We start from the raw sequence: 24,143 nt of genomic DNA on the forward strand, positions 1-24,143 counted from the left end.
GAATTTTTCATCTGCTGTGAAGCTTGACCCTTGAAGCTAACACAGCTTGCCCTGTAAGGCTGGGCTGTGTTAGCTGTGCTATGTCAGCGGCACTGCTGGGTTCGCTTCCTCAGCTGCTTTCCTGGGAATGGGGTTTACCTTGTACCTGTGGAATAAGACTGGATCTCTTGTTCCCACACTGCAGTTTCAACCCTGGAGATCCAATCTTCCTTCTTGTTTACAAGCTCTTTGCTCGGATCCTCTCCACGTCTCGCCTTTGCCCCTTGTCGTGGGGATGCCAGCACGTAAAGATCTGTGAATGCAGGGGGTGTCACTTCCCCAGCACGCTCCCTACCTGTTTGTCGTTGTTTTAAAGAGAAAGTATTCTTATTTCATAAATACATCTGTCAAAACTTTGGGTGTTAATTTTTCTGTAAGGTGTTTTCCACATTAAAAGAGTAGTTCTTATGTAAATATTGCAGGTTGTTTTTTTTTTTCTGTGTTTTCATGAAGACTTGTGTTAGCAGGTAAATCCTCCTTGTATAAGAATGGTTGCTATTAATGTCCTGATCAAAGCCTAAACCAGAGCAAATTAGCCTGTGAGGAGGGCAGAACACCTCTGAAGAGAACCAGCTGTCTGGAAGCAGTGTCTTCCCCGGAGCAGCGTAGATGCAATATCCCCGGCATTTTACTGGGGCAGACAGGGTCTCAAGCTGCTGGTCGAAGCTGATGCTTCAATGGACTGAAATGCAAGATTAGTCAGTGTGAAACTTTGGACTCACCCTCTTCTGGATGCCTTTCTGTTAGGTATTTGCAGTACCTCTAGTGTCTGTCTGGTTTCTAGGCTTTGTTCATGCCAGGAAAAGTACCCCAAACCAGTTAAGTTAAGGTTGTTAAGGCCATTCAGTCGTGGGGACCTGGTTAACTTCCCTAATACATTGGATAAAAAATTTTCAGCAACTCCGAACAGGGCATTTGGAAGTGAGGTTTGGTAATGAGCAGGACAGAGTGAACAAAAATTCTATGTATTCAATTGGGTGTAACCTGAATAATTAGAGAATTAATATCGGTAATGCTTTATGCTGTTCCCAAACTGAACGCACCATTTGCCACTGACGTGGCTTCTGTCAACTTTGTTGAATCTCGTTCTCCAAGTCAGCTGTCAAGAGTGAAAGATCTGAAAAAAGTTGGGAAACCAAGCTGGTGGGACACCTTAGCTTCAGATAGAGGTGGTTTTGACCATGCTATATTGCAGGGTTTGGGGTCCTGGTGGCTGTGATGGTGCTTGGGGTGGCAGGTGGAGAAGCCAGTTATTCTGGCCAGGCCCTAGCAGGGATTTCAGCCTGGCAAGGCTTGTATTATGCCTGTTCTTTCTTAAATGGTGCTCAGGTCAAGTCTTTGTCGCCGATCTGTGTTTTTTGTCTTCCAGTGTTCCTACATATATTGTTAATCTAAGTCATCAGTCCTTTCCCTTCCTGAGGGTAACACAGAAAGGGATGGGTTTGACCCTTCCTACAGCTGACAGGTATCAGCTGGATGTGATCCCAAAATTGGAAGGGAGCTGGGTATCTGATACCTTGGTCCAGCAAAACCAGTGTTTTATTCTTCCTCTGTGTTCGAATTTACTCATAAGCAGACTGGGAAGGTGTGTTACGGGACCAGATTGCTGCCTCTCAGTTTTGTTCTGCTAGCTCACCTCCTCTTCCACACTCTTTGGCTTTTGGAGCTTCTCAGCCTTGCTAAGGGCTGATGTGCAGTGGACTCCTCCGCGCCTCAGGGTACTTGTAGTTGTTTCTAATGAGCTCCTAAGAATTATGTTTTCTTGCCTTTATCTGGTTCTTTTCAGCCTTGTATCATTTGTCTGTCCTGACCTCTGCTTGGGGGACTGCGATTCTTTCTGGAGCCCGTCAGTGCTATTTCTGAAGCACTGTTACACAGCAGCACAATAGCCATGAATAAAACCAGAACCGCTTCCATGTTAGAGATTCATTATGTTCCCTTACAAAGTAGTTCTCAAGCATTTATTGTTAGACTGAGGAGTCGGAGACAGTTGGAATCCGGTATTTTACGTACCGTAGGTAACTTTTTTTTAAACAGATGTAACTTGTTTTTTCACTGCTTTAAAATAACATGCCTCTTCCTGAACCGTAGCTGCGGCGGCGTGGTTTCAGGTGGTAAACTGATAGGAGTTATCCTTTCTCGCCACTCTTTAAACCTGGCATGAAGTCAGGTCCTGCCTTGGACAAGACTTACAGTCGAGAGCTTTGCACAAGAGGCCGAAAGCCTCTGAAGTGCCACCAGTGCGATGGGGTATATTATGAATCTCTGCCTTAGTAATTTAGCCTGATAATTTCAGACTTAACTGTGTGTGTTGAAAGAGTGGGGTGCATGATAGCTGGGAAGACAGGATTCCTGCCAGAGAGGTGGGGTTGTTAGGAAAAAATTGCAGGATACCATAAGCCTTTGAATGACGAACTCGCCCCTGGAAGAGAGGAACATCCCTCGTTTAACTCACGGCTAAGCTGGGTTGCTTCGCCTTGGCTGAGCCACATAATAAAATGCCGATCCCAGGAATTTCTGCTGCACCTCAGTGGTGGCGTTACCTCACCAACTGAGCGGGGAACAACTGCTTTACAGGAAGTTGTGGCCTACAAAGCAAACCATTTGTGGGTTTAACTCTTTGAGCTTGGGCCTGGGTGTGTGTTGGCATACACAGTGAAGTGTGCTCTAAGGGGAGGCGGCTGGGCTGGGGCATTGCTGGCACAGTAACCAGGGGTTCTGGGCTTGTGACAGTCGGATAGCCAACCCGAGCTGAACCGAGGCCTTTTCCCACTGGTGTTTCCTCAGCTTGTGGGTAGGGTCTGCCCTGTAGGTGAGCTTGGCAGGCACTTGGGGGAGGAGCAGCATGGATCGTTTCCCCATCCTGACTTGGTAGCTTTTAATATGTTAAAAAATAAATAACAGAGAACTATGAAATCTTTCATTTCATGGCAGAGAGCCTTAATAAATCTGTTCTGCTAATTGTCAGAACTGGTGTTTGAGATGAGTACTCTTCTGAAGTCTCTTGGAGGAAGTCTTGTAGCTTTTGGGATAAAGAAATACCTTCGTCTTTGCTTAAAGCATACTGCCCTGGTCCAGTTATCACTATGGGCGAATTGCTTTTTCTCTCTTCCTGCCCCACCTTTATTTTGCCTGTGGTAATGCCTCCCAGGTGCTGGGTGCTTTCAAGGCATGCAGAGGGATGTGTTCTCTGCTCCTGGGATCCTCAAAACCAAAGAATATAAAGTATGGGTATCAGGAGTTTTGGTGCCGGGTTTAATTCTGTTCTACCCAATGAGTTCTTCATTCCCGTCCTTGAAAAGCCAAACAGATGCAAGTGCTGGAATTTCAACATTGGCTAATTGCTGCCAAAGGGCAGGTTGGTTTGTCTGCTGGCCTCATGATGATTTTCATGGGTTGCTTGCACAAAGTGGCTTTAGGCTAGCCAGAAAGCTTTTCTTACATGGACTTTTTGGTGGGCTCTCTGGGTATGGTGTTTGTTCTGAAGAAATATCTTTCGACTTGAAGAATTGCTTGTCGCATGGGTGGATTCCCTTTCTGGGGACAAACCATACACAGCCATCAGTGTACTCCTCCACTTGTATGACTGTGTAGCACTTAGAACAGCCTCGTTGAGAGAGCTCTTTCTTTTAATTTCATAGAATCACAGAATCGTTTGGGTTGGCAAAGCCCTTTAAGCTCCCCAAGCCTGACCGTTCCCCTAACCCTGCCATCCCACCAGTAAACCCTGGCCCTAAGCACCTTGTCTGCCCAGCTTTTAAATCCCTCCAGGATTTGATTAGTCAAATATTGTCACTCCTGTGAAATAACTTTTCTTGTAGCTTTTTGGGTACTTTCTGCCCAGTGACACTATACAATGCTTCCTGGCCAAGTCAGTGCATCTGAGATCTTCTGTATCTTTAAGAGTTGGATTGAGTAGCTGGCGTTTTGAAGGGAAAGCAGTGAGTGTCGGGCTCTGCTCCAGGGGACGGGCGATGGGACGAGGGGAAATGGCCTCAAGTTGTGCCAGGGCAGGTTTAGGTTGGACATGGGGAAAAATTCCTTCCCCGCAAGGGCTGTCAGGCCCTGGAAGGGACTGCTCAGGGGAGGGGTCGAGTCCCCATCCCTGGGGGTATTTAGAAGCCAGGCAGAGGAGGTGCTTAGGGCCAGGGTTTAGTGGTGGGATCAGAGGGTTAGGGGAATGGTTGGGTTTGGGGATCTTAAAGGGCTTTTCCAACCCAAACGATTCTGTGATTCTATGATGTTTACTGCTGAAGTACTTGGGAGCTGGGGAAGGGAACCCAAAAGCTTTGTCTCTTTGCACTTAATCTTACCGTGGCCATGGTGCTGTAAGATCTAGAGGAGGAAAATTATTGGCAATCCTGCTGGTTGTGCACTGTGCAGAGGCGTGTGTGGAGCTGGCCTCTTTTGGCATGCGGGCTTGCTCCCGAGGTCCTTCATCCATCTGCTGTGGCCAAGGAGAGCCAGCGCATGGATTAGAGGCAGAGCTGCTGATGTGACTGCGTGGCTGACTGTCTATTGAAGTTTTAAAAAACCACCAGTATTGACTGGTCAGGGCTGAGGTGCGGGAGAAGTCTGGAAAAATTTGGTGCTACGGTAACTGCCGAGGCTGCTGGTAAGTGGAAACGAGACTTCTGACTGAATCATTAGCATGTGTCTGCATTTATTTTTGTCTGTCTGCTCTATTTGGAATTGATCTGATGCAGCATTTTTGAAGCTTCTTATCGGGCGTGGGGGGCAGTTCCAAGCATTCAGTGCTCACTGCTGAGAAGACGGTTTTAGGAGATTGCTTTTGCCTGGCCTTAGTTCCCATATCTATCTTGCATATGACGGATAGTGGATGTAAATGTTATCATTACCCAAAACCCTAAAAAGAGCCTTTTTCTTCCCTGTTTGAACATGGGTGCTGATGTTTCTTACATTTCTTCTGTGCTGCTGTATTGGTGCTTCACTTGCTGTGCATCCTCTCTGAAGAGCCTCTTTGAATCCCTCAAAAAGGGGCTCTGCTTAACGGATACCCCGTACGGAGTCTGCCCACGCCTGAAGCCTCCAAACCCAGCGATGAAGCAGGCAGGCTCTGTAGAGATTTGTGGTGAATGAGGTTGAATATTATAATTTATTCACTTAAAACAAGCAATAGGTTGTGCGGGAGGATGCCCACCAATACTGTTTACCTAGTTTTGAATTTGTTGTGTATGCAAAACTGGTTTCGAGCATTTGGAATCGAGGAAGCGAGAAGCTGTTCTGCACCAAGAAGTTTGGAAAGCAGCTGATGCTTCTGATGGCAGAGGAGTTGAAGATGAGGGTTTCTTTTTTTCCCTTCAATTTTTCAAGACAATAGAGCGATTTCTTTTTTTATGCTTATTTTTATCTGAGGCTTTGTAGGTCTCAAAGCTCATTTCATCAATCACTTCTGATATGTTCATCGATAGTAGATGGGACAAACAAAGTAGCTGGCATCTTCTAAAACAATAGCCAGCAGTCTTATATGTGAGAACTCCAAGTTCTGGCTGTAAGCTGTAGCTGTGGAGTTGAATCCCAGCATGGGGAGAGAGTCTTAGGTTGTCTGCAAATTCTGTGTGCAGCTCTACAGTCATTATGGTCTTATTTTTAAAGTTTATCTTAAGCTTTAAATGGGAGCATGAGTTGAAGAGCAAAGTTTTATGAACTGGGAAGGCTTGTGATCATGTTCTTTTTTTTCTTCTTTTTCCCAGTGACACAGTTCCATGGTGTTGTGTATCTGCACAACAAGGGGTTCCTTCTGTAGTGATTCCCCTAACATGCAACCCAGGTTACGACAATTGAAAGGCAGTTCCATTACAGTCTCCACCCCTGGTCCCTTTGGGCCACATCATTGGATTTAACATTGTGATGAACCCTTCTTCTTCCCCAGCTTGGCCTTATCCCCAGCCTGCAGTCCCTTAGGGCTGTACCTGCTCCAAGCGGAGCCTTCTCTATGAGCTGCAGTCTCCCCAGGGCTGTACCTGCTGTGGCATGGACTTATCCACCGCTGTGGTTGCTTCGAGGTGCACCTGCTCCAGCGTGGCCTTCTCCATGGGCTGCAGTACCTTCAGAGATAGACATGCTCCAGCGTGGCCGTACCCATGGGCCACAATGCCTTCAGAGATTGACCTGCTCTAGTGTGGTCATAGCCATGGCTGTTGTGCTTGCCCTGCTCTGTCATGGGCTTATCCATGGCCCCATGCTCTGAGGTGCTCCAGCATGACCTCATGCACAGCCACAGATGCTTCAAGGTCGACCTGCTGCAGCGTGGGCTTATCCTTGGGCCACAGTCTCTTCAGAGGTACCCCTGTTGTGGCATGGACATAACCATGGCCACAGACACTTTGAGATGTACCTGCTCTGGTGTGGGTTTATCTGTGGCCACAGATGCTTTGAGGTGTCCTGCTCCTGCACAGACTCATCCCCAGGCCACAGCCCCTTTGACTCGGTCACACCAGAGTTCCAGCTGGTCCAGCACAGCAGCAGTGCCCTGGCTGTTGGCCAGCCCAGGCCCATCGCCATGGCTGTTATCAAAATGTTCCCAGGCCCAGCACAGTGAGATGATCAGCAGCACAGCGAGCAGCGAATGCAGCAAGCACCCACTCATGAGCGCTGGACTCTGACGTACAGTGAGGCGAGCAGTGCCACGGCAAGCACCAGAGCCAGCCCTTTAACAGCGAACTGCACTAACAGCTATAAACTCAATCTGGCACATTCCAATCAAACCTGTCGTTATCTGGAACCCTTTGAGCCCCTCATTGGGTGCCAAAAAGGACTGTCATGGTTTAACCCTGGCTGGCAATTCAGCACCCCCCAGCCGTTCAATCACTCCCTGCACAATGGGATGGGGCAGAGAATCGGAAGGGTAAAATTGAGAAAACTTGTGGGCTGAGATAAAGACAGGTTAATAGGGAAAGCAAAAGCCACACACACAAGCAAAGCAAGGAACTCATTCCCTGCTTGCCATGGCAGGCGGGTGCTTAGCCATCCCTAGGACAGCCGGGCTCCATCACATGTAACAGTGACTTGGTAAGACAAACGCCATCACTCCCAACGTCCCCTGCCTTCTTCCTTCTTCCAGCTCTATACACTGAACGTGATGCCATATGGTCTGGAATAGCCCTTGGGCCACTTGGGGTCAGCTGTCCTGGCTGTGCCCCCTCCCAGCTCCTTGTGCCCCTGGCAGAGCAGGGGAAGCTGAGAAGTCCTTGCCCGGTGTAAGCTCTGCTCAGCAGCTACTCAACCATCAGTGCATTATCAACATTCCTCTCATCCTAAACCCAAACCACAGTGCTGTGCCAGCTACTAGGAAGAAAATTAACTCTATCCCAGCTGAAACAAGGACAAATGCATAATCGTAAATTTAGAATTTCTGGATTTGTAGTACTTGCTTTTTATAAAAAGACGAGCTTCTAGCCCTCATTTAAAGCTGTGTTGTCTGGAAATGGATAGATAACTGTTGTATGCGGTTTTGCCTTTGGTTACATGCGTGGGATTTGCTGCAGAACACAGAAGAGGGAGGATGAGTCTGCATAGAAAATAATAAAGTTAAGCGGGATAAGCCGAAGTGGGAGATGATGGATTTTATCAGAGTTCAACAATTATCTTATTTCTTGTAATCCCCCACGGTTTGCTCAGCACGGCCACCTTCATGGTGGCAGTGCAGCAACCCAGCAAAGGACAGGGTGGAAGGGAAGCCATGGCAATGCTGCAGCCGTGGTTCTGATAAAGCTGTGTGCCAAGGTGGTGTGCAGCAGTGGCATCTGTGCTCTGTTCAATCTCAGGTGTGCTGATGTTAACAGCAGAAGTAGAGGCGGAGGAACAGGCAAGTACCCTTGGGCAGTGAGGAGGACCAGAGCTGGCTGGGGGCCCTAGGCCAGTGGAGCTGTGCCGTGTGGGACAGAGTGTGAAAGCTGACGCCACCATGGGATGAGGCTGCTCTAGAGAAGACAAAGTGGCCGCAGTTTTACTGTGTTTCACCTTCAGCACAGGCAAATAGATCACGATGTAAGAAATGTTCCCTATGCCGAGAGGCACGTCCTGCTCATTGAACAAAATTTGGCAGCTTCCAGCAAACCTAGGAGGTTTGAGGCTTGGTAATGTGAGCAGGTGAAGGCGGTGGGGATTGTTCTGCCAGAGTAATCGAGTGGTCTGTTCCTTGACAGGTTTTTGGGAAGTGTTTTTGGGCTTGCCAGTGTCAGGACCAAGCACTCTGGTGCTTAGGTGGTGCCTTTATTTTGTGTTCAAACAGTTTGGGACCCGGAATCCCAGCTCCTCTGAGGCTTGAACAGTTGGCAGAGGTGGCACTTTCCCTGCTCTCAGAAGCCATACAGGACCTAGAACGTAGTTTGAGTTGTTCACTGTGATCCTGACTGCTCATGCACGCAGTTGAAAAAAAGTTCAAACTGGTAAAACCCTCCAGGTAGCAAGGAAGGCTCTGGAGCAGCAGAGGGTTCCAGGCTCAGTAGGAATAAGAAAATTGCAATGCTAACAAGCATGCTCTTCTCTGCCAATGCGCTGAGAAGGTGACAAGGAAGAGCCAGAGCACTCCCTGCAGATACAGGGAGAAATCTCCCATATTGTGCCTAGAAGGCTGTAAACATACCCTTAAAATTCAGGTTATTCTTTCAAAATGTGTGTCTGTCATGTGACTGTGAGAGTAAGGCTTTAGATGTCATAAAGGACTGCTTTGAGAGGGATGTAACTTCTGACTCGTGCTCTGAGCAATGCAGAAAACATTTACAAAACTCTATGTTTGAGTTGCTCTGCAGCACTGGCCGTGAGTGCTCATGTTGAGCGGCCTTTGAGGAGCACTACAGAAAGTCCTCCAAACCCTACCACTTCGTCACAAAACCCCCCGCCACCCAACAACAAAGCCGGAAAACAAACCTGTGTAAATGGAAGAAGCTTGTTTAAGAAGAGTTGATAAAAAGATGTGGTCAGAAAGGTAAAGTGCTTTCAGATGGTATGGAGGCTGTTTGAGGAGACCTCATACTAGAGGATCAGCGTAAAAATCTGTGAGATACCGGAGAGACCCCAAATGACCTGACAGTTGACATAATTAGACACCAGGGTGAGAGAGGACAGGGATATGCACTCCAATAGTTGAAATTTTATTAGATGAGAAAAATGGAAAGCAGTTCCTCAGGAAGTTCTGTCTTTTCTCAACTTGGTCAATAGCCACTGCTGCATGCGCTGCTAGCCAAGAGTTTGCTGCCTGGCAACAACACTGTCCTGAAGTCAAGATACTGCTGAATAATCTCAGTTGGGAAGGGTCTCTCTGGGTCATCCAGCTTCAGCTCCCCACTCCAAGCAGGGCCAACTTCAAAGTTAGATCAGGTTCCTCGAGGTTTTTACTGTTTCTAAGAATGGAGATGCAGTAGCATTTCTGGGCCCTTCTTCCAGTGTTTGATCACCCTCATGGTTAAAATACTTTCAGTAATGTCTAATTGGAATCTTCTTTGTTACAACTGGTCTGTTGTTTCCCATGATCTTGTGGCGTGTCTGAAGTCTGGCTCTACCTGCCCTGTGTTGTCCCATCAGGTAGCTGTAGACAGTGATGAGATCCCTGCTTTGTCTTTTATTTTTAAGACTGAATCAACACATTTCCCTCAGTGACTCCTCGTACACTATGTGGTTTGAGCCTTCTGACTGTTTTCTGGTGCCCTTGTTGCCAAGAAAGCCAACAGCATCCTGGGGTGCGTTCAGAGGAGTGTGGCCAGCAGGGCGAGGGAGGTTCCCCTCCCCCTCTACTCTGCCCCAGTGAGACCCCATCTGGAGTACTGAGTCCAGTTCTGGGCTCCCCAGTTCAAGAAGGCTGAGGAGCTACTGGAGAGAGTCCAGAAGAGGGCAACAAAGATGACGAGGGGACTGGAGCATCTCCCCTACAAGGAAAGGCTGAGGGAGCTGGGCTTGTTCAGCCTGGAGAAGAGAAGGCTGAGAGGGGATCTCATCAACACGTACAAATATCTTAAGGGTGGGCGTGACAAGGACGGAGCCAGACTCTTCTCAGTGGTGCCCAGCACCAGGACAAGGGGCAATGGGCACAAACGGAAGCAGAAGAGGTTCCAGTTGAACGGGAGTTGAACTTCTTGACTTTGAGGGTGACCAAGCCCTGGCCCAGGCTGCCCAGGGGGGCTGTGGAGTCTCCTTCTCTGGAGATATTCAAGCCCGCCTGGACGATGTCCTGTGTCCCCTGCTCTGGGTGAGCCTGCTTGAGCAGGGGGGTTGGACTGGGTGATCTCCTGATGTCCCTTCCAACCCCTGCCATGCTGGGATTCTGCTGCACTCACTCCAGTTTGTAACTCTTCCTTGTATTGGAGATCCAAAAACCGAATGAGCTGCAGGTGTTGAATAGAGAACAAATCTCTTCCCTTGACCTGCTGGTTGGTGGGAGTAGCTCTTTGTTGTATTGTTTAATCATGGTGGTCTTCTCTCCCCCCCCCTTTTCTTTTCCCCCCTTCTTTTTCTTGAGTTTCCCAAATCTCTTCAAGGCCTGGGTATTTGTCCTGCGCCTGTAATGTGATGTTCTGACCTCACAGCTGTGTTCCTGCAAGCATTTCTCTTGCCCTTGGTCTTATCGCTTAAACCAGTTTCTAGTCTGTGAGGTAACTGTCTTTTTATACCAAGGCAATTTCTTTAAGATCTTCTGGTGAAGAACCTTATCAAAACCTCTTTGCATTCCAGCAGTGGTGATTTGCTTATGGTGCTCCAAAGTCTTTCTTGTCCCTTTTCATAGCAGTTGTTGATGCTGGAGGGCCCGTGGGTAGGGGTGTTCTGCAGGCCATATTCTCTATCATCATAGGGAAGTGGAGACCAGGAATTGATCTGTGTTCATAGAAAGCTGAACACATTCACTGATACGTAAGCTCTGATGCAACAGTTGCTGTTGTCTTAGCTGATCATTGCCACGATGCCGTACTTCGCATCTCTGCTCAGGTGCATTTCAGAGGAGCTTCTAGGCCAAAGATGAAATTAAATCTTCCCCTCTGGACTCTGTGCAACAAAGGTATGAGCGGTTATGGTTTCCCTCCACAGATGAAACAGGGGCTTTTCTGTTTATACTGAGTTACTGAGGAGCAGATAGTCTAGAGAATAGGTTCTGTCATCCTTATGGTCCTTTGCAAGTTTAGGTATTGGGATGAATGCCCGCAAGTCTTGCCATGTCTCTGCCCGGTCTGTGGGCAATGAACTGTTGAAACAATGCTAGTCTCTACCATTGAGTTGTCTACTTCAGGACTTACTGCAGACTATGCAGGGCTTTAATTTGGTATGACCCTGCCCCACTTTCTTCCTGTATCATGCTTGGCTACTCTGTGGCACGTGGCAGCAGAAACCTTTGGACTGTCCTTTGTCAGGCTGTATCTTGGCAGCCTCTACTCCCTCGTCAGAGGGGGTGCATGCCCAGGCAGATGCTAGCTGCCCCGCAGCACAGGTGAAGCCATCCCAGTTTGTGCTGGAGGAGCTGGTTAGCCTGTGGTGGGGAAGATGATGCCCTTTAGCTCCTTCCATCGTGACAGAGCAAGACGAGGAGGCTTATCTCCAGGGTGGAGCCAGCTGGATCTAAAAGCTTAGGGCTCCTCTCTGCAGGAAGCAGGCATCTCACCTGCATCCCGGGGCTTGCAGCAGTGCAAAATACACTCGGGGCATTTGTTTGTGTTTCCGCATGCACTGTGTCTGAGCTCTATTGCACTGGAGCGTCCACTGTCTTCTCTCAACAAGCAGAGCGTCTTGAGCTCTTCTTTTTGTAGAGAGGCTGCGGGCTTTTGGCATTTCTGCAGAAAATATCAGATTTGCTATGCAATAATGTATGTCCTAGGTATTTTGGAAACCCTCAGAAATCTCTACCCTTCCAAATGAGAAATGGCAAATCCAGCCAAATGTCCTGGACTCTGTCCTCTGTGACTGGAGGGTTTCCAAGATAAACTTGTTTGCCCTAAATGCCATTGGGAGTTTCAAATCTTCTGCTCCTGAACCAGCTGCTGCCAAAGGCTCTTTTGGGTATTTTTCTAAGTTCAGCGATCTTATTATTATTTATCAAACACTAACACTTTCCTGGTGCTTGTGTAGTTATGCAATTTGTACCTGACGAGTGCTCATGGACCTGGGCTGGCCTCTCTTGGTTGTAGCTGGCTGGGACATTGGCATGGCCCTACTTGTCAGTGTTCACCCCAAGAAACTTTGAACTTGAAGAGCCCTAGTCTTGTAGCTGGAAACCACCGAGCTGGGCGAAGGGAAGTTAAGAGTCCAGCAATAGGTGCTCCATACATCATGAGATCATGTATCATTTTCCCCTGAAGGTAACCCTAAGGGTCCGGGGGCCAGCTGAAAGGGAAAGGCTTGCAGTTGAGCGCCCAGGTGTATGGGTGACTGGGTTTGTGGCCCTGGGGAGAATGGCGGCATGGCTTGGCTGGGCGGCACAAAGTACACAGTTCTACGAGGCAGCCGAATGTTGTACCAGTTGCTGGGCATGAAGTGATTGTTGTGGTCCCTGGGGTGCTGGAGGCATGGGGAAGAGCAGAAAAGGTTCCATGTGTAAAACTTTTAGCTACGACAGCGGAAGTTGAAACCCAGGACCTCTGCTGTAGCAGCCTCGAAAGCTTTTCCCCACCTTTGCACAATGCCGTGCTTTGCCCAGTACCAGAAAGAGAGCTGAGGAGGAGCAGTTCTGGTGTGTTGCTGAGGAACTGCTTGGAGGAGGAAGGCTCCAGATCCTATGGAAGCTGGGGCACTTCTGAAAGAGGGTGTGTTTTTTAAAGAAGGGACTGACGTAATTTAAAGCACTCTAAAACTGGGTTTCAAGTGTTTTAAACAGGGAGGGTCGTGCCTCCAAGACGTGAAGTGTACAAGAAAAAGTTGGCCATGTTAGTGAAGATGTGGTGCTATTTATTAAAGAGATCATGGACTAAGATCTCTAAGGATTAAAATTTCTGTGTAAACAAGAAAAAATAACCAGTTATTACCATTTCCATGGTAATTTCCATAACTCAATAAATTGAGATGGAGAGGTCAAGAGTGGGGAACAGTTGCTGCAGGAGACTTAAGCCACATAGCTTGAAGAAAAGTAACTTTGGGGTGAAATTCTGAAATAATATTTTTAGACGTGGTTAATGTTTTATGGAGCAGGTGGTCGAAGAAACCACGGGAAAAACCCTGGTACTGTGAAGGAATAGCAGGATGCTGGCCGTAGCCTGCTTGGATGTATACCTTTACGTGAGTGAGAGCCCAACAGTTCTGTTGACTGTTCATTTCAAAGCGCAGTAACCTAAAAATATGGGAGCTTGTTGAAAACAAACTGAGCAGGGCAGCTGTTTCTGTGGCTCCAGGGGATAATTAAGAGAATTACAGCCCATGCAAATGAAGAGAAATGCAGCGAACCCAATGGGTACGTTTGTAAGTATTGCATTGAGGAAGAGGAGCCTTTGCAAAGGCTGGCAATGCCGTACAGTCCTTGTTGGACAGAGAAGCAGATGAAGATCAGCCTGCCTGGATTATAAGAACCATTTGGCAAGGTCCAGCCTCAGAAATTCTTGAGGAAGGTAAAGGAAACATGGGATAAAGCAAAGGAGCTTATGTGGTTGAATGATGGGTTAGGCAGTAGTTAACAGGTAGGAAGTGAGCAGAGAAATGAATGGTCCACCCGTGTGCGTCACACCATACTACGCCTCCGATGTTCCCTACCTTAATAAATGACCTGGAAAGGAAGTTAATAGGAAGATGATTTTTTTTTTTTTTTTGCTGATGATATGAAGCTAACTAAAGTTGTAAAATCAAGGGCTGATGGCAGGTGATAAAATGAAAGATGCAGTTCAGGCTGGAGAGGTGTAAAAGGATTTTTGTGGAGGGAGGATACACAACAAAAGGTCTCTGGGCTGCCTCTTACAGCTCAAGGACATATTCTGTGTGTCCTGGTTCCATGGAAAAATCAGCTCAGTTCTCATCTGCAGTCAAAAAATAAATGGAATAATAGAGACCAGGAGTAGAAACCAAAACAGAGACTGTCATTATGCTGGTGTCTAATAATCTCTGCGTGTTTGCCCTGTGATGCTTGTGGTTCTGTTTTCTCCCTGCTCCTCAAAGACGATACAGAACTGGAAGTGTGGCAAGAGCATCAAGGGGCGTAGATGAGCTTCTGTAAGAGGAACAACCGAGTAGGCTGGGAGTAGTCAACCTTGGGAATGGATCATTGAGGAGTGGGGTATGAATGAGGACTTTAAGATCCTTGTGAAAGTTAACGGAGAAATGCTGTTCCTCTCTCTTTCAGTTCTAAAAATTCAAGTACCAAGCAAAACTGGCTTGGATGGCAATGGCAGGTGGAGCTGCCAGATGCTGCCTTTTCCCAGAGCTTATGAAGGTTCAGAAAGCAAGTAGGTTAATGAAGGAAAATCTGTTGGGGCCTAAAATACAGAGACACCACCTTGTCTTTAGGAAATTCTGTCAAATATATGAAAGAACGTTCTTGGAAAGTAAAACTGCTTGCTCCGTCGTATGCACCCACTGCCAGCTGTTTCTGGAGACAATACATTCGGCTAGGTGGACATTTGCTCTCATACACTAGATCTGCCCTTTCTCTTTTTACTCTCTTGTTGATCACCCATATAAATACTTTTTCTGTTACACGGAAGGGGAAAAAAAAAACCCAAACCCAGAAATTTAATTGCCGATTGTTTTCCAGTCTTCTTTCCACCAACTAAGAGCTGAAGAACAGCTGTAGCTGCATGTCAGAACATTGTCAGTCACTACAGCAGACTGATGTCTTGTCTTGGATTCAAGAGGAGACTAAAAAAGTACTGGAAAATCTTTAGTGATTTCACTGTTCTTACTTTAAATGATTTGTGGATCGTTTGGGGGGTTTTTACCACTCTATTTTCTGCCCCAGGAGATCTTGTTGGTTGGCCATTCTGTGCTTGACTGAGATTTTGTTTGGGTTTTTTGCAGGTACATGGGGATAGGACTCTCTGCGCAAGGGGTCAACATGAACAGGCTTCCTGGTAAGTCACTGTTAAGGTCTGGTTTGACTTCCAGTCTGTGCTAAGTGTTCATTTGAAAGAAAGGTTTTAATTTATGTATAGGAATTTGTGAACGTGCATTTCTATTAATAAAATGTCATAAGTGTCTTATGTTGGGAAGTTTCAAACTATTGAGTGCTCTCCTAAACCAAGGTGCTAGTGTTGTTAACGTAGCCATGATGATTTTAGCAAATAATAGAAGTTAATGTTAAACTAACGAGCAGTGGGTAAGAGGATGAGCTTTCAGCTGTGCAAGCTCTACTTTGCATCTGGAAAATAAGTAGCAGAATAATTTGAGGGTCAAATATATGAAAGAACGTTCTTGGAAAGTAAAACTGCTTGCTCCGTCGTATGCACCCACTGCCAGCTGTTTCTGGAGACAATACATTCGGCTAGGTGGACATTTGCTCTCATACACTAGATCTGCCCTTTCTCTTTTTACTCTCTTGTTGATCACCCATATAAATACTTTTTCTGTTACACGGAAGGGGAAAAAAAAAAACCCAAACCCAGAAATTTAATTGCCGATTGTTTTCCAGTCTTCTTTCCACCAACTAAGAGCTGAAGAACAGCTGTAGCTGCATGTCAGAACATTGTCAGTCACTACAGCAGACTGATGTCTTGTCTTGGATTCAAGAGGAGACTAAAAAAGTACTGGAAAATCTTTAGTGATTTCACTGTTCTTACTTTAAATGATTTGTGGATCGTTTGGGGGGTTTTTACCACTCTATTTTCTGCCCCAGGAGATCTTGTTGGTTGGCCATTCTGTGCTTGACTGAGATTTTGTTTGGGTTTTTTGCAGGTACATGGGGATAGGACTCTCTGCGCAAGGGGTCAACATGAACAGGCTTCCTGGTAAGTCACTGTTAAGGTCTGGTTTGACTTCCAGTCTGTGCTAAGTGTTCATTTGAAAGAAAGGTTTTAATTTATGTATAGGAATTTGTGAACGTGCATTTCTATTAATAAAATGTCATAAGTGTCTTATGTTGGGAAGTTTCAAACTATTGAGTGCTCTCCTAAACCAAGGTGCTAGTGTTGTTAACGTAGCCATGATGATTTTAGCAAATAATAGAAGTTAATGTTAAACTAACGAGCAGTGGGTAAGAGGATGAGCTTTCAGCTGTGCAAGCTCTACTTTGCATCTGGAAAATAAGTAGCAGAATAATTTGAGGGTTAATCTGTATATCCCACTTGACAAATTTACCTGAAAGAATCTGAAAACGACAGGAAAATTGGCCTGTCGTATTGTCTGTCCTCCCCTCTTCCCTCCAAAAAACTAGAAAACAAGAGTGGTATTTCCAGTTAAGTGTTGCTTCCTTTGTTTGAAATGTTTGGGGTTTAGGTTTGGTTTTGGTTGGTGGCTTCTTTTTAAAAGGAAAGAACTGGTAATTTTTCTTTAACAATATCCAATTTAGTGGGTAAAATTCTAATTTCTAGGTTTGGATCCAACGTTGTGACTCCTGTAGAGAGAATTCTTTCGGCTGGATTTGAAGCTAGAAGTTGTCTGTGTTTGGTAGAGAGTAAATGTTCTTCAGGTGCCACAGTGGATGGTAGCTGGCTCCCCGTGGTGGGGGCTTTCTTTGATCTTGGGTGGAATTCACTTCTGGTGGAGTTGTTTTAAAGCTGAAACGTGTGTTCAACCTGTATTATGCAGCTTGATCTTTCCAAAGGAGAACGTTTTGTGCATGTCCTAACAAAAGGAAGAGCTTCCATAGGGTTTGCGCTAAGACCCTTGTGAATTCACTTCTCAATGGGGATTTTGCTTTCACCTTCACCGGTAACTTGCCTGTTCAGAGCATGGAACATACTCAGTTTTTCTACTCATAACCTCCAATTGAAAATGTTGCAGCATTGGAGCAAAATCCCTGACTTCTGTTAGGCAAAGATGTGATTCTGTAGCTCTGTTACAAATTTCTGAAATGTCTATTGCTATAGTTGTGTTTCTGAAATTCTGCTAAGGCTATAAGGAGATGGAGACAGGCAGGGCCCTCGGATGATTTCAGAAACAAGCCAGCTTTCTGGTGCCCATTCTTTTAGTTGTAAATCTGCTGTTGCAACAGAACAGCTGCCTTGTCTTGTTACTGAGGAGGAGCATGGAGGTCTTGGAATGCCTGAGGGAGCGTTTGGGACCTTTTGCATTGATGATTTGGAATTGTAGGCTAGTTGCATTAGTTCGGTTAAAATTTCACCAGTGAAACAACAAGCACTGTGGTTCTAGTGAGAAATGTCAGTGCAGCTTGTGGGCCACTCATAATCCCAGCTAAGGTTAACAGTTGCAGGCAGACTTCCCTCTTCCAGGTACCCTTTGGTCATGTTTGATCGCCCTTGAGAGTTGTCTCTTGGCTACCGTCAGAGGCAAGTCCTAAGACCTGTTGGTCTGACTTGGGCACAACCTTCCTGGCATCTGGTTTTCTCTGGTAATTTCAGGCCTGCCCAGAGAGCTTGTGGAGCCTCTAACTCTGGAGATATTGAGGACTCAGCTGGACATGGCCTTGAGCAACCTGATCTAATTAGACCTCCTTTGAGCGGGGGTTGGACTAGGTGACTTCTGGAGGTCCCTTCCCTCCTTGGTTATTCTACACAGCTCTGGCTTTGGGAGAATGGTTTCAGTACCACCATGTTTTAAAGAATTTGCATCTTGCTGCAGACTAGATTTCTTAATAATTGTTATGGCAACTACAGCATATGCACATTGGAGGGAGAACTAAGGTCATGGGTCTTTATCCGCTCAAAACTAGACAGGGGAAGGATGCTGCCAGTTTTCTCAAGTGATACTTGGTTGCAAAAAGTGAGGACATGTCTAGATGAAGATGATCTGGTACCAACAGGTATAGAAGCCTCAGTTTTCAGTCGTCCTCTCTCTGCACTCCCTCCTAACCCAAGTGGTGGTGTGTGCTTGTGCAAGATGAAGTGTGAGTCTTGTCCCATCGTCGTCCCGTCAACAGCTTCCCAGGGCTGAAGGACTTCGTTGCTTGGGAGAGGAGTCGTTTGGAAAGATGTGTGGGATTGTCTTGTACACTGCTGGGTGGATTACGCTTAACCTAGGATTCACCTGGGGTTATAGCACAGTTTTATATATGTATATTTATATATATATAACCCCCATGGTTGAATCCTAACCTGGGATGACATGTACTGAACGTCATAGATGTGCTGTCCTGAAATTGAACAGCCAACATAATTTCTTTTTTTGTTTTTGGTTTGTTTTTTTTTTTTCCTTTAGAGACTAAAAATGATCTGAACCACTCCTGATAAATGGCTTTAGAGCCCAAGAGCTCCATGGGTTTTGTGGCTGGTTCGAATCCAAGTCCCTGTATACTGCCGGTATTTCTAGAGTGTTTGTGGCAAATGTGGAACTCTTTCCTCTGAGGGAAACAAAGCATAAAGTGAACTTGAGACTTCAGATAGCACTCATTTAGCAACGAATTGCACAAATTTGATCCTATGAACCTGTTTGTTTGACCACCTGCAGATTATGCTGCCAAGGGTGATTCTGTAGGCATAGTAAGGTCGATCTGCTGTCACCCCTGTAAAATGAGCTGCATGGCTCTGTATTACAGCTCAATAAGCACCCTGCTGCCTTTTGGAGAATGAGTCTGATTTATTTTTTTATAGTATATGGCTCAGGTAGCTGAAGTGGATCAGGCTTAACCATTACTGGGTCCTTCACAGCACAGAGTAAGTGAGAGCTCACAAAGAAGTGACAGACTTGGGACTCTTGACTTGGCTTCATGCCAAAGTGTAATTTTAACTTTTTGTGACCTGAAATCCTGCCAGGTTTGTCTCTTCAGACCGTTTCCAAGTCGCTTCTGCTTTAACAGATCAGTTTTTGCTGGGTACGGTGGCGAGGCCTTGTGGGACCCGCTGAAAGTAGTGGGTTGGGAGCCCGAAGCCTGGCATAGGAGCCAACATTGGTCCCTTTCTTCCCACTGTCAGCGGGGATCCTTGGCATCCTGTCAGCCCAAATTCAAGGAACAGCCTTGTTGCTGAGTTCTGTCTCAAACTCCTTCCCCCTGCCCCCCGACACCAAACACTTTGGCCATATCCAGTTCCAAGTCAGGGCATTTGTGCTTGGTGCCAAATTTATTTTGGCTCCAGTCCAGCTCTGTGCTGGTGGGGGTGGTACTGAGCTTTCTCTGTGGGCTGGACGTGTGGTTGGAGCAACCTGGGCAATTCCTCACACCACCCCTCTGGGTGGCTTTGAAGAGCCCTGTCCCTGTTCAACGCAAGGTTTCTATGGGCCACACTTCGGAATTCGATCGGCAGGTCCGAAAATACAGTGGGATTTTTATCAAAGCGCCAACTTCTGTGACCCTAATGTGTCTTGATGATTTTTTTAATTACTATTTTTTAATTTTTCAAAAGACCTGTAGGACATTTACTAATAACTGTTCTGCTTTAAACTAGCGGCTTTTATTGAAATGTCTGCTCGCTGCTTCCCCCAGATACAACTGGTTTTTTTTTTTTCATGTGTGCTCAGCATTTTGGCATCTGAGGATGAAATTACACATTACAGCTGAACTCATCTCACTCACTGTCACCAAAGGAGAGAAACCTGATGCCCCAACCCGTCGGGGTTGTGGCAGGTGGCTTCCTTCAGAACTCATGGGCCAATGCTCTTACCCTTGCATCCTGAACATAACATCTGAAATGCTCTTGTTCCTTGCTCTTGTTCCTTGCTCTTGTTCCTTGCTCTTGTTCCTTGCTCAATCCAGTAGGTTTTTCTGACCCCAGCTGAAAATGCTTTGGTGATTTGCTACAGGTTTCACTGAACCTCCATAAAAAGGAGAGGATGGGTGTTCCTGCCTTGAGTACAGACGAGATGTGCCTGCCAGAGATCATTCTCCCCTGCATTGGTTTGCGTCCTTCACGCTGTTGTGAGAGAACGTCTCATTTCTTCTGGCAATTTGAGGGTAACCCAGCAGGAGCCCACAGCCAGGCAGAGGAAAGGAGGGATGGTTCCCTACGGTAGCAGCAAGCTCTTAATTTAGCTTAAAATGTTGTGAAACCATACCCTGAAGCGTACCCTGCTTTGGTTTCTGGAACAGCCCAGATAGGATCTGACCGATCACTTCCAGATACCTTAAACACCCTCTGGTTAGTATACGACCTGCCCTGTTCTGCAGCTTTGCACGTGTTGAAGGCAGCGCCGGCTTTCACTCACGGTTGTTTTGTTTTGTGAAACTTGGATTATTTTTTCACCTTTTCAAATGAAAAGGTAGAACTTGGCTTATTCACTGTCTGCCTGCTTCAAGCTCCCTATCGAAAGAAGAAGCTTTTAAATTCAAGAATGTTTTATAGACTTGAATAGAGTGCAGCTGGATAAACTGGCAGAATTTGGTGTATGGAAACCTGCCTTGCATTGGGGTTTGGCTTTGGGGACTGTAATGCCTTAAGCCAGGTCAGCAAAAACAGCAACGGTTTGTCCAGCTGTCCTGTGTCTCTTCAGCAAAGGGTCCTTGCGAGTGACCCGTTTCTGTAGACCTGTAGGTAAAAGAAAAACGAGCACTGGGAATTAAGAGATCCCCATGCTCCCCTCCTCTGTGAAAGCCATCCATCCGCCTCTGTCAGCCACCAATATCATCAAGGCTTTCACTTAGGAGATCCTTGCCTTTACATTCTCCTCCTGCTGATAGGTTTCTGTTGACTTTTGTAGATAGGACTGTATTTGTTCTCAGCTTCTCGTGTGCTGTCAGAGGAGATGCAAGCAGGGGAGCAAGCGATTGAGGAATGTGTCTTCCTCTTCCTTCCTTTGAGAGGAAAAAAGGTGCTGGTTTCTCCCTTAGGGATGTTCACCAGGGTTTTTCAGGAGGGTGTGCTCCCTTCTGAGGGCAACCAGAGGAGGGAAGCTGGATGGATGCTGTGTTGTGGGAATCAGGGAGAAACTAAAGGAGCGGGGCTTCCTGGGGCACGTTCAGAAGAGTGTGGCCAGCAGGGTGAGGGAGGTTCTCCTCCCTCTCTATTCTGCCCCACTGAGACCCCATCTGGAGCGCTGCGTCCAGTTCTGGGCTCTCCAGTTCAAGAAGGCTGAGGAGCTACTGGAGACAGTCCAGAAGAGGGCTACAAAGATGATGAGGGGACTGGAGCATCTCCCCTACAAGGAAAGGCTGAGGGAGCTGGGCTTGTTTAGCCTGGAGAAGAGAAGGCTGAGAGGGGATCTCATCAACACATACAAATATCTTAAGGGTGGGCGTCGCAAGGACGGAGCCAGACTCTTCTCAGTGGTGCCCAGCACCAGGGGCAATGGGCACAAACGGAAGCAGAAGAGGTTCCAGTTGAACGGGAGGAAGAACTTCTTGACTTCAAGGGTGACCGAGCCCTGGCCCAGGCTTCCCAGGGAGGCTGTGGAGTCTCCTTCTCTGGAGCTATTCAAAGCCCTCCTGGACGATGTCCTGTGCCCCCTGTTCTGGGTGAGCCTGCTTGAGCAGGGGGGTTGGTCTGGGTGATCTCTGGAGGGCCCTTCCAACCCCCTCCATGCTGGGATTCTGTGTGATTCTGTGGCTTGTTCAGGCTGGAGAAGAGGCGGAGAAGGGCTCTGGTAGCAGCCTTTCGCTGTTTGAAGGAGCTTGCAGAGGACATGGACCCAGGCTCTTCTCAGAGCTGCACAGTACAAGGGAGAGAGGCAACAGGCAGTAGTTGCAACAAATAAAAATCTCTTGGGAAATAAGATATTATTCCTCGTTGGAATTGGGGATGGGTTACTGGAGAGGCTCTGTCCTTGGAGATTTTCTAACCTTGGACAATGCTCTAAGCAACTGGATTTTAAACTTAAGTTAATGCTGCTATGAGTGAGAAGTTTGGCTGGAGGCCTCCAGAGGTTCCTTCTAGCCAATTCTGGTTTGGTTTTGTGGTTTTTTTGTTTGTTTTCTGTGATTGCCAGGGGATCTTCCTACTTCCAATGTGTTTGAAGAACTTCATTCCCATGTGTCAGCTTACGCTTTGGGTTGTCACTTTCTGCAATTCCAATGACTGATGAAGGACCTGTGCTAAAGGACTTAGTCCTGGTGGTGAATATCATAATTACAGAAGATGAGACCTCACCAAATTGTCCGATCTGAAGCTAAATCAGTTCAGCATCAGTCCTGCCTGATGGGTGTGTGCCTAAACCAGCCTTTCATTATCTTTCTGGCAACTTCTTCCAACATCGTCCTTGGCAACTTGTCCTGATGACTAAGCTGAATATCCCATGTAGTCTAAATCCATTACCCTTGGATCGTGTGGAGGTGAAGAATAATTAATTTTTTCCCTCGTTGTAGCTGTGTACACGAAGGCCTGTATTGCCGCTTTGTGTTCTTCGCTCTAGACCAAGCATCCCCAGCTCTTTGCCCTCTCCTTCTCTGTTGTGTTTTCTGGACTTGTAACAACTCTTGTTGGCCTTTCCTGAGCTCTAACCACTGGATGCATCGCAAGCACCAGTGTCTTACTCCCTAGAGTAAAAGAAAGCATTAAAATTTGGAGCAAGTCCAAATGTATCCCATGCTGCAAACAACGGCGAAGGAAAATCCTTGCCAAGCTTTTGCAGTTTCTCAGGATCAATCAGAAAGGGGAGAGGAAGAAGCTAGGTAGCTAACTGGGAAAAGAAGGACCTTCCCCCTTGGCTTCTAGAGCAACCAGCAAAAGCCCTGAAGTATGCGATTAAATATATGAGCAGTGTGGGGCAAACAAGCAGTGATTCAGTCTGCTTTCAAATCTTCCTGGCTAAATCGGCATTTTGGACACCCAAGTGGGTTTCCTATCTTTAGAAGTTATTTCTATTATGGTTTAACTATTTACGCAGCTGACAGGATTTTTCCTGCTGCAAAGCTCTTCCACAACTGTCCTTAAATACAGTTGACCAAAATGGCACATGGGATTTCCATACATTGACTTAGTGAAGTCTCACACAATGGTCTTCACGCTTTAGTAAATACGCCTCAGATGTAACTTTTCTTCTACTCTCTGTGCCGTGTTGAGGAAATAGAGCAAATCAAAGTTTTGCTTTTCGTTTAGATGTAATTTTAATGATGTAGTCTATCCTTATTGCAACTTGTTGACACATTAGGAAGGCAGATGGGTGGAAAAAAGGACAAGAAAGCAGCGGCAGTCCGAGCTGCTGACAGTGTAGACTCCCTGTGTCAAGGCTGGGCCAGCAGGCATCAGGCTACGGGCAGGCTGCCCATTGGGCTCAGTGCATGTCAGGTTGAGGTAAAGCTACTCATGGTCGATGTTTATGGAGCAGGTAGGGAACCTTGGAGCACCACAGAGAAACTGGAATTCTGTTCCTCCCCTCCGTGGTTTTCCGTAAGGAAGGCTTAATGCCGTAAAGAAGCATGGCAATGTTCAGTTTACACCCCCCCCCTCGATCCCTGTTTTGTTCTTAGTGTTGCTGTGGTTCTTCATGGAGACCTTGATACCACTGAGGTTTGTAGTTAAACCACTCAAATTATTGAGAAATGGCTGAAGGAAGCCTTGTGGTTTCTTAGAAGGGGTCTGAGTAATTGCTTTTATGTCATCATTGCTTACGGTCCTCTCGTTCTTGCCTGTCTTCCTTCTATTCCCTACTTGCGCTTTGTTGGGTCCTCCTCAGGACTGAGCACCACAGAAACCTTTGAGTACTGTTTGAGAGTTTTGGGACAGAAGTGGTTACTTGCATAGTTTAATCACAGCGGTATCAAAATGTATACTTGGTTCAACATTTAATATTTTTTATGGCAATTTGGATCTGTTAACGTTGCTTCTGCTAGATTGGTAATGGCAATACCATCTACAGCGAGTCCTGCTGGGGTTGTTCAACGAGGAGTTGATGTATAACCACAACCTTCACTTGCCACTCCATACTTAAAACTTCCCCTTGGTAGCCAGGAGATTTGACTTGGCAGGAATTTTATCTTATTTGCGCAGCAAGTCCAACCCAGATTGAATAGCACCCAGATCTTCGTTTTGGTGCATGATTTGCGTGTAGAGAACTGTAGTACCCATGAGGAATTCCATAAAGATGTTGCTTTTTTAGTACCTGCATAAATAATAGAGTACAGCGATTAATATTTTTTTTGTAAGTCATGTTAAGGAAAATACAGGTTTGAAATTGATTTTTTTTTTATATATATATATATA

General features: G+C 46.4%; 1 protein-coding gene and 1 long non-coding RNA gene across 3 annotated transcripts in view; both read left to right on the forward strand.

Moving 5' to 3' along the window:
- Positions 1-15,036, forward strand: part of LOC118452752 — a 32,592-nt gene extending 17,556 nt beyond the window's left edge. Inside the window, exon 3 of the long non-coding RNA XR_004842586.1 lies at positions 14,980-15,036. This is a non-coding gene — a long non-coding RNA (uncharacterized LOC118452752). The remainder of the gene's footprint in view (positions 1-14,979) is intronic.
- A 796-nt stretch (positions 15,037-15,832) lies between these two features.
- Positions 15,833-24,143, forward strand: part of RANBP10 (RAN binding protein 10) — a 68,329-nt gene continuing 60,018 nt past the window's right edge. For both annotated transcript variants that reach the window (XM_035898858.1, XM_035898859.1), the window contains exon 1: positions 15,833-15,905. In XM_035898858.1, coding sequence (XP_035754751.1) covers positions 15,857-15,905 — 49 coding nt within the window. In that variant the 5' untranslated portion in view covers positions 15,833-15,856. The remainder of the gene's footprint in view (positions 15,906-24,143) is intronic.

Source organism: Egretta garzetta, unplaced genomic scaffold (genome assembly GCF_000687185.1).
Source record: "Egretta garzetta isolate BGI_Z169 unplaced genomic scaffold, ASM68718v1 scaffold27, whole genome shotgun sequence".
Lineage (NCBI taxonomy): Eukaryota > Metazoa > Chordata > Aves > Pelecaniformes > Ardeidae > Egretta > Egretta garzetta.